General features: G+C 32.5%; 1 protein-coding gene across 1 annotated transcript in view; it reads right to left on the bottom strand.

Annotated features, from left to right (window-relative positions):
- Positions 1–3,974: 3,974 nt before the first annotated feature.
- Positions 3,975–19,540, bottom strand: part of LOC140439546 (type 2 phosphatidylinositol 4,5-bisphosphate 4-phosphatase) — a 55,648-nt gene continuing 40,082 nt past the window's right edge. Inside the window, exon 4 of the mRNA XM_072529522.1 lies at positions 3,975–17,739. Coding sequence (XP_072385623.1) covers positions 17,458–17,739 — 282 coding nt within the window. The 3' untranslated portion in view covers positions 3,975–17,457. The remainder of the gene's footprint in view (positions 17,740–19,540) is intronic.

Below are 19,540 nucleotides of genomic sequence, written 5' to 3'. Positions count from 1 at the left end.
TTTGAGAAAGTTGTAAATTAATTTCTGTAATTATAGTCTCCAGCTCATAGCAAAATTCCACCATTGCTTCTCCGTCGGCACTGAGCTTTTCGCCTTGGATGATAAGCTCACGAATTCCGTTGCGTTTTTTGAATCGATGTAACCAACCACTGGATGCATTAAAAGGTTCTTTGATTTTCAAATTTTTGTGAAAAATCTCCGCTTGCTTAGCACACATTGGTCCCGAAATTGGTACGCCCTCAGATCTTTTCTGTAGAAACCACTTGGAAAGCGCTTCATCGAGTTGTTGAAAAGTCGATCCTTTCAACGATTTCCGTGCAGATGTTTTTGAGTCAGATTGAGATATAAAATTTTGTAGTTTCAGTTTGTTTCTATTAATATCGCGTTTTGTTTGCTTACCAACTTCGTAGCTCCGTGATAATGATGTGACACTTTCACCCTTTTCACTTCTGTTTAAAATCTCTAGTTTTTGTTCAATCGTTAAAACACTTCTCTTTCGTTTAACACTGCTTGTTGACATTTTGAAAATAAAAACACGTTATAAGAATATGTAATCAGAGTAGCGACTGATTTCTAGCTTCCAACTATGTAAATATGTACTAAATCTCACACATTCGATGTAACACGCAGCGCAGCGGCATATTATAAGCTACCGGTTTCCAGGGATTCCCCGAGCACTGACGCTATGGATATTACATTATGCGCCTTTCCCACGGCGTAGTAATTTGCGGTAAAGTCATTCTAATAAAACCCCAATTTAATGTTAAGTAGCACGGATAATCCGCAGCCCGGATAATCCTCACACGGATAATCGGGGTTCCACCGTATATGAATTTATTAAATTAAATTAATTAAATAAAAAATAGCACTTTTTAAGCTTATAAACATTTACAATAACTCCGTAAAAATTAGTTCAAATTAAATGGCTAAAAAATATTTGGAAAGTTAGTTAAAACTTTCTCTTTCTTTCTCCCCTTCCTTTTACCCTAACAGGGTGTCGGATTTGGGCTAGCTATTTTAATTTCCATTTACCCACCTCTTCCATTCTTTTCTGTTTCCTGCCATTATTTTCAATTCCTCGAGTGATTTTTGTTTAAGTTTTCCCGCCTCTACTACTTGCTGTATCCATTTTTTTCTTGGTCGTTAGTTAAAACACAACTTTTAAAACAAGAAAAAATGTTTTAGACCTTTAGAAATTAGAAATTAACCAATCTTGTATAAGGAAAGTCAAAAGTTTTTAACAAAACTTTTGACTGCATGATAAATTACTTCGAATACCTGAAAGAAATTCATACAAAAGCTTAAAAAATTTTTAATCATTATCGCTATCTGATAATGGTTTGCACAATTTGCGAAGTGGCTCAAAATCGTCTTCATGCGGCCTATTTGCGGTAAAGGCGATGGATTTTCAAAAACTTCATTCTCGTTCTGCGTAGCTCTTCCTTTTCTGACAATGTAATCAGTAATTAAACTTTGCGATGTTGATGCTAGTAATTTTTTAAGTAGCTCACGATATACTGACATGCAGTTCTGCGGCTCACATTAATAAGAAAATGATTTTCTAATTTACTGCAAAGTTCAAGACCTTCTCGAATTAATTTGGCAGTGAGGGGGTTGGTTTTTTTCTTCCTCATCATTATCATCTTCTAGATCTAGACTTACGGCGCCATCTAAAGTTTGATCAATTAGGTATATCATGATCACTTATGCATCATCCACTAGCAATTCATCTATCATCATCATGGCTAAAGGTATTAAAACCATCTCGGCCAATTTCATGTGCCAAATTAATTATTTTATCTGATAGTGTTGATGTTTGAATGGTTGCATTGCTTGTTACACATGCTGGACAAACTTTTTTCCAACAGGCATTTAAAGTTCTTGGTCTTATTTGAACGGAAGCAGATGAAACATGAATCAAACAATCCTATACAAATATTCGTCAAATATATATTGAATATCCGACCTATTCTGAGGCAATAGTTTCTGTTTCGTGGCTTCAAATTTTTACATGTACAGAACGCCGGCCCACAGCATAACCCCCTTTTCGGAGGACCATTGCACCCGCTCTCGTCAGTTCCCGACCCAACTTTCCAACCAGCAGTTTGGATGTTCGGTTTAACAGGAGGCACCAGCGTAAAGGTGGGAGTCAGATTTGAGTAGAAGAGACCAAGTGAAGTAAACTGGAACCAACTCCATATTTTAGAATTCTACACCTTAACATCCTTTAGATATTGTGTAAGTCAAAAATTCCTGCACATTGACTCTAGTTGTTAGTCACTATTAATTGTGGCTGACCCTTTCTGACAGATTGATTGTTTGCTTTTCTGTAGTGGTTTGCAGTTTTCTACATGTTTTGTCCCATTGCCTTCTATAGACGTTTCCACTCTTCTTCCTGTGCCCTGCTAGATTATCGTGCGTTTACTATCAAATTGGCTATACTAATTTTGTTGACGGCAGCTCGAAAAAGGGATGCAGAGGATCTGTTAAACAATTCCCTCAGGTTTCTAAGCCATGATGTTCTTCTTCGGCCTGGCCCTCTTCTTCCGTCTATCTTGCCTTGTATTATTAAATAAAGTATTCTTTATATCTATCTGAGTGACGCATAACATGGCCAAAATATTTCAGTTTGCGATTTTTAACTGTTCTGACCACTTCTGTAACTTTCCCCATCCACAGCAAAAGAAGCTCGTTACGAACTCTTTTCTGTCCAACTTATTCGCAGAATTCTCCGATACACCCAGATTTCAAAGGCTTCAAGTTTTCTTAGAAGTGTATCCATTAAAGTCCAACCTTCAACAGCTTATAAAAGAATAGCGAAAACATAACATCTTACTAATCCAATTTTCAGTCTCAAAGTAATATTGTTTCCACATAAGATTTTCTTCATCTTAAAAAATGCAGCTCTGGCTTTTTCTATATGTACTCTAATTTCTTCGCCCATGTCCACGTTCTTATTTAAATTACAACTAGGATAAGCAAGAACTATTAAATATTAGTGGGGACAAAATGCAGCCCTGTCTTACTCCTCTTCGTATTTGAAGCTCTTCAGAACTATTTTGGCCAATCTTGATATTTGCACAATATCTACTTGCTGTAGAATGGCTATCAATTCAGTATGTTTTACTCGATCAAAGGTCTTCTCAAAGTCAATAAAACACATATCAACTGGATGACATCTCTGTATCATAACCTGAATACTAAATAGTGATTCTCTGGTTCCAAGGTTATTGCGGAACCCAAAATGCCACTAAGTTGTTCTTCTATTTTTTGATACATCCTTAAGTGAAAAATTCGAAGAAATATTTTTAAAACATAGCTCATTAAGCTGATGATTCGGTAGTCACTACATCTTTTCGCATTTGCTTTTTTAGGTATCGTCACAAAAGTCGACAACAGTCAATCCGTTGATGTATTGCAAGTTTCATAAATTTCATTAAAAATATGAAGGAGAGATCTTTTACCTGACTTTGGAAGAGCTTTATTATTTCATTCGGCCTCATCTCTTTTCTGGTCTTTGCTAATCTTACTGCTCGTTCAATTTCGTCCATAGTTGTCAGGTCCTGTCACTAATTCTTTAATTTAAATATCGGGCCTTTCATCCTTGAACAATTCCTCAATGTACTCTTTCTATGTATATTTTATCCATATCAGTGATAATCAGTTTGCCGTCCCTTTCAACGATGTTATTTGTACTGACTCGTTACTTCTTTTATACATATGCATCATGTTGTCCCTGTAACTCTTCAATTTCCAAACATTTGTTTTCGAAGTATGTTTCTCTATTCCCAAATATTACAAGTTGTAGTATTTTATGTGCCCTATCTGCTATCTTGATGGGTGGTTCAATTTATTGTTGAAATATCAGTACATAAGCGTTGGTTTATGGTGCACAAACTTTCCATTGGTTTCGCTGAGTCTGTTTCCATAATGAACTGAATTTTAGGTTTTATGAAATAATGAGGAACCAGATATCAATATAAAATGTTTATTATCACCCTTTTATACAGTCTATCATAAAAATGTTCAATATATTGATCAATAATATTGGCATAATTATTCTTAAACCCAAAAGGCGCTAGATGCGAAATTAATTTGCTTTATTTAAGGATTCTGTACTCCTCTGATGACGTGGAAATTAAATTCGCTTGTATAAAAGAAACCATTCAAGAATGATACAACGGTTTTTATGAAATATTTGTTTTGTTACTCAGTACCTACACTTTTTGTATATTTTGACTTGTTTATCACCTGGATTTAGTTGTAGAAACGTAAAAAAAAGAAACAATGAAAGAAAATACCACCTAAAAAAAAACAGAAGTTGACTTTGAGAGAAAGAATATTGTTTCAAATATGTCTGAAACAGAATAACAAGAATCCATACCTCTATTGAAAGTTCCAATAAAGAGGAGGAGGATTATTTAAACAGTTATATTAACATTGCTAATTCCAATAATGTTGCAGGTAATATAACTTCGTAAGATGAGCAGCGTACTTCCAAATGTATCGAAGAAATTAATGCTGCTGAGTATAGTGAGGTGTGTATGGAAGCTGTTAATATTAGCAATGCCGAAGAGGAATGTGCACTGGAAACAACACCATTTAAAGTAGAGATTTCAGCTCAAAATACAACAGGAGTGACAGCAACGAAAAGAACAATATCTTCATTATCGGCTATAACCTGGATATTAAATTCACGAGTTGATTCACTGCTTCAGGTCTGGTCTTATGCAGACATCTCACTTTTTTTCTTTTTGCAGATGTAGATACAATAAAGAACGATTTGAAGAGAGTGTTGTACATCTGATGGAGAATAAAGATTGCTTAGTGGCTTATTGCTTACTTGCATGCAATACATTACAATAGCAGTATTTCAACTACTACTTTATTGAAGATTACTGAAAAAATAATCGAGCTGCTTTTGTGGCAGACTGCATGACAAATTTTGATTAATAATTTTGATGAATCAATTCACAGCAAAATTAACTAGAAACAAAAGAGAAACAGAACAAGACTTAAGTGGCAAGATGGTGTACACGACGAAGATTGTCGCAGCAAGTTGCCAATGGACAGGAAAAACTGGCGAATAGATTAGAGAATGCCGATGCACATCTAGAGCTGTGTCACCGCTGATGATAATGATAAAAATGATGTTAGGGAAAGTCGTTCCGGCCAGAATACTTTGACTATTCTGATCATTGACGAATCGATCTTGTTCCGCATTTAACGAAAACTAAAGATTCTTCTAAAGCGATAACAAATAATGAAACTCATAACGTTTGCAAATAATTATTATTTAAGGTAAATATGGCACAGATATAATAACTCAGTTAGAAGCATTTAATTATTTTGGGTGTAAGAATAATTGTTTTCCACGTTCAATGTCTATCTTCACACTTTTTTCGTGTTCTCAATCTTGTAAAAAATGTCTAACTAAAATGGTACACATTTTAACAATTAATATAATATGTAACTATAAGTGAAATAAAACCCTGCTCTCGAATTGAATATTCATATAGAACATTAGAAAATTTTTATTCTATGTGATGTAGAATAAAATACCCACCTATTGATGGATTTTTTTTCATAATACAATACTGAATTTTGTCCTTTTGTCTCTTTATTCGATTCTGAAACTGCACATACCTATACCTTATAGAAGTACCTACCCTATTTTTTTTTCTCTCTCTGCATGTTTCTCTCTCTCTCTCTCTCTCTCTATATATATATATATATATATATATATATATATATATATATATATATATATATATATATATATATATATATATATACATATAGACAGATAATACAAGAAAATATTCAAATTTGTTGAAATATGGATAATCCTCTATTTGAAAGCATGGTGTGGAGACATATAAACAACGGATTCTTGTTGATCCAGTTCTGCCGATAGACGAAAAGCTCCTCATCTCTAGCAGCTTGGTAAAGTTTTAATAGTATTAAAAATTTTACTATATATTTTAATTTAGTATGTATACTTTTAAAAATGGAAGTCGAAAGATTGCCGAAAAAAGTCCTAGATAGTAAAATTCAAGGTGAAAGACGAAAATAATGGCCAACGGATGGAAGAGCAAATGCTGGGAGGATGAGTGGCAGCAGACGCGCAAAATTTGCTAGATGTGAGAACCTGGAGAAGACCAGCAAGATTGCTGGATTTGAGCTGTAGTGCGATTGTAGAGAGAAATGTAAACAAATAAGAAAAAACTAAGCCATATGATTTTATCGTACCAAACATATAACTAAACGACTTCAAAATTGTATTTTATTAATTTCGATAAAATATATTTGGGGTCAGTTGAGATTTGGATATAATATTTATAAATTACCGCAAATAGTATTTTAGTGGGACTTTATACCATAAGGATGGAGTATTGCTATGGAGAAGTGTGAAAGAACATGTCAGCTATGTATGTTCTCCCTAAACATCACATGATTACAGCGAGAATACAAATATGAGAAATTTTTTTAAAACGATGCGTGATAACATTCTTTTAATTCACATTTTCTGGTCTATATAATGTTTATATTGTAACCTATGTTTTTGATGGATCGTTAACACCTCAAGGCTCTTCTGTAATATTTTTTCAATAAAACTAATTGTTTTGCCACAAATCACTTAAACTGATTGTTCTTCCATGGCGTATTAATAAAAATATATATTCTTTATATTAATATATCAACCAATGATCATAATAATGTTTGTATCGCGTATTTTTATAAAGTGTCTCAGTACATGACAATCTTTCAACTATTCTCTAAATTTTCCTGATGTTGCACGCTTTCTCGGCTTGTTATAGTAGACTGGCAATAAGTGAAATATTATGTAAAATAAGATTTTTACTGTTAGTGTATGTGCAATTTATCGCTAAGTCTTATACCGAAAGAGCATGGTTTTATTATACTTTAATTTTGGCATCCATAACAATAAAACTTGGGATAGCTGCACGGCTTTAACAATTACATAATCACAATCGGTGTTTCCAATAATAATAAAAAAAATCCAAAAATGTTTTTGTGGTATTCAATCACATACTCGGAAATCCGATTATTATAGAGTTGTGTAACATCAATATACAATTTTAGATATTTCCAGAGAGCTACCCAAATTGATTCAAAAATAAATTGTTCTAATAAGATTCGTTTGATGATCAGAAAAACTAGAATAGAGCAATGAAAAGATGCTAAATAAAAAAAAATTATATATTACAATACGAAATTAGTTTTACTTTAATATAAAATAGAATTTTGTGTTATTAATGTAAAGTATCAATTGACGAGACTTGGGGCATAAACTCGTATGCCTTGATAACAAATGGAATGACGGTCTCTTATGCTATCATGTCCCCTCACCGCCGTAGCTGTCAAGTACCTTGTTTTTGGTGGCGCGTATATTACACACTTCGTTGCTTGTCCTTGTAATTGTATGTACTGTGGGTGACTATCTATTTGACTACAACATACTTCACTTATAAACAGTAGCTTTCTTATATTATTGTTTTGATTTGGATGTTTCACATCTGCTGGGCGTCACACAAGAACCATATTTTTTAATAGTTTAAATGTAGAGGGCTATGTATCGACGGGTGAAACGTACGAAAAAAAGAGATAGAATATAATAATACAATTAAATGTACCCAAAGTCTGCCTAGTTTCAGCTATAACGTTGAAACATACTATAGGAACATTCCTAAATATGTATCCCTAAAATGTGGTTACTAAGAAGATGCAATATATATATATATATATATATATATATATATATATATATATTACTACTACCGAGGCACATCAACGGGTAGAACAGGCGGTATTGGTTTCCTAATCAACAAGAAATGGAAACGAAGAGCAATAGAAATTACTAGTATCTCGGATAGAGTAGCTAGCTTAAACTGACAACTGTCAAAGAGATACAATATATAAATATACGCCCCAAAGGTTACTCACACTGACGAAAAAATAAAAGAAATCTAGAGTAACATAAATAAAGCATTAAATGAAGTCATTTCAGGCATTTAATTGGTGACTTAAATCCCAAAGTGAGAAAGAGAATAGACAAGAAACAAGTCGTGGGAAAGTATGGAGTTGGTGAGAGAAATGAAAAGGGAGGAAGAGGGGTTCGGGTTGCACACTACCAAAACATGTCAATTGCAAATACATTCCTTAAGAAAAACAGAAAATGGACTTGGGTAGCACCAAATGGAATCGCTAAGAACGAAATTGACTTTGAATTGAATAAAAGATGTCAGTGTAATAAATAAATTTCAAACAGGCAGCGACCATAGACTAATCAGAGCAAAAGATGTTCTAGATCTGAAACTAGAAAGAATAGCATTAATCACAAAACCAAGAGTAATCGGTATAAATATTAACAAACTAAAAGAAAACTGAAAGACTGATAGAAAATGCAATCGAAAACAGGAAAAACTATAAGAAGACAAAAACACCAGAAATGAGATAATACAACTCGTGACTAAATGCTACAGCGACCTATACAAAGCTCGTGGAACACTTGAAGAAGCGATCAGTAATCAAGAAGATGTACCAGAAGTGATTCCAGAAGAAGTAGAATCGACAATTACAAAAATGAAAAGCGGTTAAACAGCTGGAATAGATGGCATAACAGTGGAACTGCTTAAATACGCTGGCAAAAAAACCTGGAAACTCTTAGCAGGCATATTTAAGAACTGCCTAAGATCAGATGCATACCAGATCACTGGAATACAGCAAACATAATTCTCATTCATAAGAAAGGTAGCAAAGAGGATATCAAAAACTACAGACCTATAAGTCTACTACCATTCATATGATCTCAGACATCGTTCTGATTGCTAATAATCCTGCAGAACTACAAGAATTTATAAGCGACCTAAATGAAGCTAGCAATGAAGTTGGCCTAAAAATGAACTTGACAAAAATCATGTAGAACGAGCTAGTGCATGTCCAAGATGTAATAATAAACAATACTGCACTTGAAACAGTAGACGAGTATGTATACCTGGGACAATTAATACATAAATCTGGCTCCCTATTTCCAAAAATCAATAGAAGAATGAAACTGACGGGCATTTATTGATAGAAATGCAGTTATATTCAAATCGAAGATGCCAATCCACCTGAAGAAAAAAAAGCATTCGATCAGTGTATACTACATCGAGTTAGAATCTATGGAGAGGGCATTACGTGACTAAAAACGACCTCACTTCGGCCATATTGTTATGATCGTTTTGACAGATCTTGTATGATTGTTTACGTTTGTTGTTTTTCGAATATTTTTAATTTTATAATACTTTTCTAAAAACTAGTTGCAGTAGCAGAAGCAATGTTAATAAAAAATCTTCAGAAATAACGTTCCTCAGGTTAGTATACAAATATGTAAACAAAGTAATGGCCCGTACTTCAGATAATAAACTAATAGTATTCATAAAAAATCTTATAAGTAAAGTAGATCGTGCTAATTTTAAAAATACTCAAATATCTTCATCCTAAATATCTTAAAATTTTTTATTAACTACTGCAACATATTTTTTTTTATTTCTACACAGTATTTCCATTGTATTATTCGCCAGATATTCAATTTTGTTTTTTAATAATTGTTACAACTTTTTTAACTTTGTTAATTGAACTGTCAGTTAATTTGTAGTTATCAAATATATAAGTTGTAAAACAAACGTATTTCTTTTATTTCATACCGTATATTCATTTTAACCTTTAAAATATTATTATTATTATCTCTTTCAGATATAACTTGTTATTTGACTGTATTAATTTATCTTTGTGTATAATATGTTGTGTTTTTGGTGTTTATCGCGGGATAAATAAATCATAGTTTGTATTGCACTTTTTAGACTGATTAAATCTTCTGAATAACTCGTCATATTTGTATACTAGTTTTAATATTATGGAGTCTGGCCCTGATACCACCGCCATATTGGTATGATCGTTAGCCACACCTACTGACGCCGTTTTTAATACACACGTTAATATGCTCATAGCTTCTCCATAGATTCATTCTATGGAGAAGCTTCACTCCAAAATTGTGACAGTAAAGAAAGAGATAATATCGAAACTCAAAGTCACTCAAAGGTCAATGGAGCGATGCATGCTAGGTGTAACAAAGAGAGATTGAAAAAGAATAGAATGGACCAGACAGAAAACCAAGATTCCTGATGAAATCCACAGAATTAAATCTTTAAAATGGCAGTGAGTGGGACATTTAGCGAGAAGAACGGACAATAGGTGGTTCACTAGAATTACACTGTGGTGCCCAAGAGGCGTCAAGATACCAAGAAGACGTTTAAATTTAAGATGGTACTATGACATAAGGAAACAAGCCGGTACAACATGGCACAGAACAGTGAATTTTAGACAATCGGAGGCAAAAATGAAGAACGACTATGTAGGGGAGGCTGCACCATAAACGGTAGAATATGCTGAAAATGATGATGATGATAACGAATATCGTTTGGCCTACATTTGCGATAAAGTCAGTTTTTAGTTTTGTCTTCGAAGTTGTATTTAACTATAATTTGAGTGAGCTGTGCGCAAATTAATGCTTGAATTAGTACAGCAAAAGAATGAATGCTTGAATAATGTGCTCATTGAGACGATTCAACATAAATCATAATTAGTTGATTAGTAGAATCAATGTTTAATCGATTTCATGTTTAATCTAGCTTTTGGCTTATATTATCTCATTTTATTTATAAATGAATTTAAATTTAATTCACATTTGCATTTATTGTTTAGATTAATTGTTCACTAGTTATTTTGATCATTTGTTAATATCGTAATTAAAGATGAAAAAATAACTCTTTTTTTCCTCCTTATTGTAGCTCTGGATACTCCGATAATGTCTGCTTTGTTGATATTAGATTATTTTTCTTCATATCTGATATCAATAAACGGGGAGATATAGAATCAAAGGATGAGAAATAAAAATAGAAAAATATAAAATTAGAAATACTGTTATAATAAAAAATCTAAGGAAAGTTATAAGTATAAGATATCAGATGTAGTTCATGAAATAGACATACAATAAACAAACTATTAAATAAAATGTGAAGTAAAGTATAAAAAACAAAGACGGCATCGAGTTAATGTATAGTTCAGCCAAAAAGATAGTTGCTCATGTAGTATTGACAAGAGAAATCGTTTACCTCATCACTTGACAAGAAAACTAGCCACATAATGTACAGGTAAAACACCACACACATAGGGATAACAAAAACTATACGGACGTTTCGGCTTCCGGTATTTTATGGAAGACAATTTATTAGAAAAATAATGAATAAAATTTAGTATGTACACAAAGTTCCCTTTTCATAGCTCTAAAACTAGTTTCCATGACGAAAACTACAGAATTTTTTTTAAAAAGAATGTCCAACAAAATATACACATAGCACAAAATCAATCATTACATACAATAATATGAGAAATTCTTAATATTAAATTAAAATAAGTAATATATTTGTTTCTATTCACATTTCTTTATTCTACAGATTTGATTTTGAATGTTAATTTTATAACTTAAGCTTGCGAAACTTAATATACGAAGGTGAGGAAGAAAAAAGTTGTAGACCGCTTTTAGAAGTATCACAAAATTTAAACACTATTGAGAAACGGTTAATTTTTTTCTAGGTTCACAATAAAAATAATTGATCATCAGAAGGTAATATAAGAATGTTATATTAAGCTATTTAGACCAATATGACACTAAACCGGAATAAAAACATTAATTCTGATATCAGCATCGTAATTTGAAAATCTTATGAGATTTATTTTGCCAGAAATTAAAATAAAGAAATAAATATCCTATAATTCTGAAGCATGGATATTAGAGAATATTATTATTTAGAACTAATACAAAGTCTACATTTTCAAAAGAGTGCTAAACTCATAGGATTGTTAGTAACTTAAAAATAAATGCTGGTTCGAATATGAGGCACACACTTTGACAAATTAAAACTGAGGCCCTGAAAATCTTTATATGATATATTACCTAGTGATTCAAGTTAATATTTTCATGTTTTAACAGCGTATCACAGGTTTTTCTTCCTCGTATTTTTATATATTTATTCTAGTTCTAAGATACAGCTGTATATTTTTAAATATATATAATTATATAGAAAGAAAATCACGAGTTTAAATACAGATTGTTAATAATTTTTATAAATCACCATTTACAATTAATAAAAAAACTAAATGTAGACATACAACAAGCCACCAAACTATGGAGATAAAAAGTGCAGCTGTGTAACCTAACAGCGTATCAACAGTCGGTTTTCTGTAATCGCATCAATGAAAAATTGCAATTGCAGAGTATATATCCATAGGCCAATAATTTTTATAATGTATCATATAAAATCACCAAAGCTATGCATAAATATGCAGAAAGTCAAGCTCAAAGCTTCCAGTGAAACCATATAACGTAACCGAGCAACAGTCGGTTCCGTTGATTGTCAGTTTTTGTCGTGGTATCAAGGGAAAGTTACACATTGTATATTTGTTATACGTCTCATACAACACAATGGCACACAAACTTTTTAAAGCGTTGGTTATTTTCACTTACCGTTCTACCGTTTTCAATCGATATTCGGGAATGCTGTTAAGAATGTATTTTTATAATTATTTATTTACATATTTCAACGTAAAAAAACGTTTTAGCATTAGTTTATAGCAGTCATGCTTTTGAAGTCGATTGCGAAAGAATTCAAAACTAAACAGGCCTGCTGAAAATATTCCACACTTCTGAGGCAACGCGCGACGTTTGGCGAATGTTACCGATTCTTCTCGAATGTATATTTCATGTATAATAAGCTGCGGTAACGGAGCATTATGTCAGTCTGTAAGTTACGATAAGTAGAAGTTCTATAAAATATAAATATTTAAAATGCAGCATGAGTGCTGCAAAAAAAAGTAAAAAATACCGTTTTAGTAGTGATTGGGAGGAAGAATTTTTCTTTGTTATGTTTAAGGATAAGTTTGTCGATCTTCAGTGGCACGACCCAAACGTGGGAACTTAGAAAGGTATTATAAAACCCTGCGTAAAAAGTGAAAATGATTTTCCGTCAACAAGTAAGTTAAGAAGACGAAAATTCGAAGATTTGAAAAGTAGTTTAAAGAGAGAGTAATCCATCTTCTCTAGACCAGCCAAATAATCAGTAGCTGCAGTAATCGCGTGTTTTAAAATTTCCTTACATACTTTCACAACTTTCACAACACAAGAAACCTTTCGAAGACGAAACCTCAGTGAAAGAAGCATTTATTGAAGCAGCTAATGTATTATTTGATGACTTAAAACATAAAACACAGATTATATCTGCTATCGAAAAGGCACAGTTATCCCGTCCAGCTATTACCAGACGAACCGAGATCATGAGCAAAGATTTGGAATCCTAACTGAAAAGGGATATTATATATTATGGATCTATGTACTTTTTTTTCAGTTTGTGTGTCCACCGATATGACTGATACTGCCCAGTTATGTATGTTCATCCGGATGGTATTTCTTGATATGTCGGCTAAAGAAGAATTATTAAAAGCAAGTTCTGTGTTAAAAAATACTAACTATGAATGATGTGATAGACATTGCCACAACGATTGTGAATTTAATAGAAGCACCGAAATTCGTGAGTTGGGAAAATTTTAGTTTACAAATATTAGTATTAGATGCTTGATTAGATGCCTTAATTACATTTGGTAATTATAAGAATTTTCATAAATCTATGTATTTTAGTATCTATGTTTTAGCCTCGTTGCAGTAGTCGGTAGTCGATCGGTAAATATTTTGTGGTAGATCGCAGACACTACAAGTCTGAGCACCTCTGGTTTACAGGATATAGTAATAGTCAGGGTAGATCCTCCTCCTCCTCATTCCTTGAGCCCTTGTCAGAGCGTGGTGACACTTTAAATATTATTGCCTTGCTGTCTCCATTGCCTGCGATCCTGTGTAAAATAATATTTTTTTGAAAACGATTTCCGAAGTGGAAATCGAAACATCAAAAACAAATAATGTAAAACTTAATTCTTATTAAAATCAATTGTGGTTTAATACCATATAAATACAATATTTAACAGGAAAAATCATTTAGTGCTCAGAACTCTTTCTATTTGAAGCTTGTTCAAACAAAAAACACTTTCAAAAACATATAAAACTGTCAATGTATGTAAACAATACTTTGTGGACACCTTTCAAATACCTGATGGTCGCTTGTTAAGTGCCACTAATAAAACAAAAAATAGGAAGAGCTTGCTTCGGATAACCGTGGTTGTAGTGTACCTAAAAATAAAGTGCCTAAAGAACATATGAACACTGTCCAAAAACATATAGAAGACTTTCCGCCTTGCCAATTGCACTATACAAGAGCTAAGAATCCTAATCGTAGTCAGCTGTCAACTGACCATAATGTTACTCTGCTGTTCAGCTTTTACAAAGAATACTGTCAAGAACAAGGTGGTGCTCCCGTTTTCCTTGATTTTTACGGTAGGATATTGAACCTACAACCTCATTTTCATGTACCGCACTTACAGATAAAAATATTCTCTATAAGATAAAAATATTCTCAACCACAGTTGAAAAAAAGCTCAAAAATTTGGGTATCAAGTTCATCTCAGTAAGGGCGAGCTTGCTCTGGATCTTTCAAAACTGACTACATCTACATTAACTGGAAATAGATAATAAGACACTTGAGCGCACTTTGAGCTTCGCGGCTTCCATACGTGACATAAAGCGTAAAACGTGACATTCGACATAAAACATGATATAATACGTGACATTTGACATAAAAAGTCAAGTTTTATACCAAATGTCATGTTATATGTCAAATGTCACGTATTATGTCACGTTCTATGTCAAATTTCCCGTTTTATGTTGAATGTCACGTATTATGTCGAATGTCACGTATTATGTAAAATGTCACGTTCGAGACCAAATGTCACATATTATGTCACGTGTGGAAGCCGCAAAGGTCACAATGCGCTGAAGTGGCTAATTATCTACTACTGAAAACATTTTAAGTCTAAAGGACGATTTAATTTTACTTCAAAAATGTTATATTCATGCATTAAGACCACTATGAATAGTGTTTCTTTGTACAAGAATCTAGAGTGAATTGTGAATATTAAAAACTGTACAAAATTTATCACAAGCTACATTTTATGTATTTCAAGGACAGTACAAATTTTGCACTTGCAGAGCTCATTAAATTTTCTACTAAAAAAATCCACTAAATGTGTTTTAATTGCCTAAGAAACTCTTAAAACCTTTAAACGAAAGAAGAGCTTGAAAACTTCCCTTATGATATTTTTTTTACCAAAACGTTGTTGGTGGGGTTCACATACTCTTCTTGAACCAAAACACACAACAAAACTATTATCATTGTTACCCAGATTTAACTATAGCATTTCCAGTAAACCTTTAAATATCTCCAAAATCATGTTCAGATGACTTACGCCACTTTTCCTTTGACCTCCGCATATGTAAGTCATGTGGGACGAAGAGTCAAGACACATTAAATTATGGAGATAGGTTTTCAGGATCATATACAAAAAAAAAAATGAAACAAAAATCGCTTAAGAAGTCATATAAAGAATTCCTAGGTTGACGTGGAACTAAACAGGTTACTTGATCAAACTCAAGATTGACTAAAAGTGTAATGGAATGGAAGTCAGATACTATACCAAATAAACCCAGAACGACCACCGACCAAAGGCCGATGACACAAAAAAAAAAACGGAAAACTCATTGCCAGCAACTCAGAATCGAGAAAAATGGAAGATATTCTATGATCTATGGTGAGGTCCAAGTCCAGAAATGCACCTGACAGGTCGATTGACTGTTTCGTTATTCGCTTTTAAGTCTATCCTTACTGAAAAATTGTGGCTACTTCCTGGATTCGTAATTGAAAATTTATTTATCTGCTGACCTACAAAAAACTACACATACCTATATATTTATTGTATTATTAAAAATAATATGTATTTATTTCGGTAACCTCCCAAAATCGTAAGTTATTATTTGTCTTAGAGGTTCTTTGGCAAAACAATTCATTACCGTACTTCATGGCTGCATTGTACTTCAGCGAAAAAATACGAAATTTTTTAAATGCAAACCTTGATAATAATTATTAATATTGCTGTTCTCTCACCAAAATGTTTTAATTATACTTTTTTAATTAAAACATATTGCTTATAACTTCATATGTTTATTTCGTAGTTATCCCCTGCTCGTAAGTAAAATGTGTATTTTTTCTAAATAGAAAAATGAAAAAATCAGTAAAAATAACCAAAAGGACCTTTACAACTCTACGAAAGACAGATTAACATATAGTAGAAGCTTGTAACCTTAATAAATCTTCAACTAAAAGTTATACAGTTAGTAGCATCATTGAAAAACTATGGTGAAATACAAAAAAGTTAACATATCTGTATTATTAAAAAAACTATATACTAAATTCCTCCTTTCAACAAAACGATTACGCTTTCAAATTTTCACGCCAATACTGACTCAATCCTTTGGTTTCAAAACGAACAAAAAAACATTATTGTTATCAAGCAATCATTGATGTTGAAAGTGGAGTTTTCAAGGTCATATCTGTCTTATACGAAAATCTTTTCCTTAAAATGTGATAGAAGAACCAACAATTTAATAATTCACCTGAATTTGGCATCAAAAAAGTTACAATCAAAATGTAACATAAAAATTAAGTTTTAAAATATTTTATCAATATTTTGTCGATATTGTTTGTTCACATTGTAAAATGTGGAATATTTAGACTATAATCAAATGTTCCTAATGTTTGATAGTTACAGTAAAACAGGAAACGATGCAATAAGTCTTAGATTTAGATTTGCATACCATACTACAAGTTTAAATAGATCCCCGATTTTGATATAAGTCGAATCAGCACACTTGAAAAAACAAGCAGTTTAGTTCATCATGTAACTATTGTTTTCTAGCTTCAATCGATGACATAATATTTATAAACGTATAGTATTTCAAACCTTCTTCTTCTTCTAATGGCGCTACAACCCTTTGTGAGTCTTGGCCTGCTTAACAATGTTCTTCCATTCTGCCCTGTCGGATACTTTCCTTCGCCACTGCCTGATGTTCATATATTTCAAACCTTAGAGAAACCATATTGTGACAATTTTGTCAAACTGTAATAATATCCTATTATCGTCAGTGACAATCTAACAGTTTCGAAATCACAACACACATAAAACTTGCAGTGTTCCAGTGTTACTGATCTGTCTCGTGTATTGGTTCTGTCTAAATAGACGCCAGCATTAATTTTAGTATTGCATCGTACACACGTTTAAACTGGTACCAAATATCCAACAACTACCAAACTATTTATGAAAATAAAATAACAAAAGATTTTCTATAAGACAGAGGCCGCTAAAAAATCGAAATCCTTTACAGCTACTCAAAAATTACATCGGTCCCTCTATAATACTAACTTTCATAAAGTAATAATACATGCTACGAATAAACATTACCACAGCTAATAGGAATGCGCCGACGTATGCTACATAAACGCCGTTGTGTGTTCTTGCGTAGGAGTATGTGCCCGCAGTCACTCCTATAGCTATGATCAGGAATACTGCGGAAAGGATGAGGAAAATGTTGGCTCTACCTTTTGCATAGTCGGGTCCTACGGAAGAAATCTTTCGACAGTGGGGACATCGGGCCAATGCGTTATTTAACGTGTTAAACTAAAAAAAAATGGTAAATTAGACTTATTCGAAATTAATCCTGTCAAACAGAACCGTTAGAGAAATACTACAACGTATTCTCTAGACATACTAATGTGTAGAGAGAGGAATATATGCAAAGTGTATATAGATGCATATATTGCATATTTTTGCTCATTTAAAACAACATTGCATATTTTTGGTCATTTTAAAACAACATTGCATATTTAAGCTAAACAAGATTTGTTTGGAATCTTTTAAAAATAAATTATATAAAAGTTTAAAATTTTCCTCTCTTACTTGGAATTTTATAACTTGTATATGAAGGAGCTCATTATCTGTCGCACATTATCTATCTGGACTTTCCCATTACTACCTGAATTTAATAATTATGGATTTAAAAAAAAAAGATTATTTTATTAGCGAGCAAGTCGTACGTACTGTTGTGAATTTATTTAACTGCTATGTGTTTATTTAATTTATAATGTCTTTATTAATTTATTATATTGTTCTTATTTTAATTAATTAAAAAGCACGATAATTTATATAAGTTTATTTAACCACTAATAATACATAATTTATTTTATACGAACGCTACAATTAAAATCGCGGGCGCGGGTCTTCAGATATTAACTAACTGTCCTCAAAATGAAAGTTCCCTCATATTTATACGAAAACAGCTGCTCTAGAACCCCATGGATGTTGACCTCAATTAACCTGGTTTCGCCTCGAATGGACAGGCCTAATTCCGGAAGATTCGAATGGAACCAGTTTTTTTATTACTTGGAGTTTATGCCAGCTGGTCGAAAGGTCTCGTACAATCTAAAACATTATAGTGAATAAACATGTTTACAGGTTTTTAATATGACTCATATTTTTACGTAACAGTACCTACCTGCTTGTAAGGGTCTAATTATTTTGTGAGTTTCTGACAAACATTTGTTTTAAACGTTGCATCGTGTTTACTGTTTTTGGAGTGTTTGGTATATATTAAATTTAAATATATCTTCTGTTTTAACTTCTGTATGTTTTTTTAACACGTTCATTTAAAGCGTATATTTCAGAAGTACTTGTCTGAGCCGTATAGTAAAAACCACTTCACAACGGTTTGTTTTCCTCTTTCATACCAGTATTACATTAAAAAATAGTTTGTTGATCAATTTTTGGCGTGATCGGCACTCACCACAGAAAACGTACTTAGGTGCAGGATCACGCCTTCAGGCATGTCATGAAAAAACACAGGGAAATTGTAATATATAAATGTGTATTACAGATACATTACAAAATAAACACAAAATACAAAGTAAAACTAGATTATAAAATAAACGTTCTCGAATAGAAACATTCTAAAATTTAAATGTGTGTTATGTGTGCACAATCCAAACAATAACCGGTTCTCCAGGACATTTTTTTTTTCATATGTACGTAGTATCCTTACGCCGACCTTTCTCATAGCAGGACTTACACTGTTTTCGAGGAATTCTTGCACCGAATTCTGTTTTTTCACGTAATGTCAATTCATGTTCACCACTTCCTTGAGACAACCCTGATGAGGAACGGAAAGGTGATTCTTTCTCACCGTTTTCCTCGCTTATTCGATTCTTGATAGGATTTCGTTTTTTGGGTTACACTGGCTGTTGTTATTTGCTCCCAAATATTTTAGGAGTTTACCTGTTCTATTATTTGTCCCTTGGCGTACAAATGTACGTTTGTTGGTATCTTTGAAAATACTAGAATTTTAGTTTTGGAAACATTTAGTGTAACATTTGGAAACATGTAAACCAAACATTTCGCTATGACGAACTTACCGCATTTATTATAT

The sequence above is a fragment of the Diabrotica undecimpunctata genome, chromosome 4 (assembly GCF_040954645.1).
Source record: "Diabrotica undecimpunctata isolate CICGRU chromosome 4, icDiaUnde3, whole genome shotgun sequence".
NCBI classification, from domain to species: domain Eukaryota; kingdom Metazoa; phylum Arthropoda; class Insecta; order Coleoptera; family Chrysomelidae; genus Diabrotica; species Diabrotica undecimpunctata.
The sequence above is the reverse complement of the archived record's forward strand: the minus strand, read 5'-3'. Positions and strand labels throughout refer to the sequence as shown.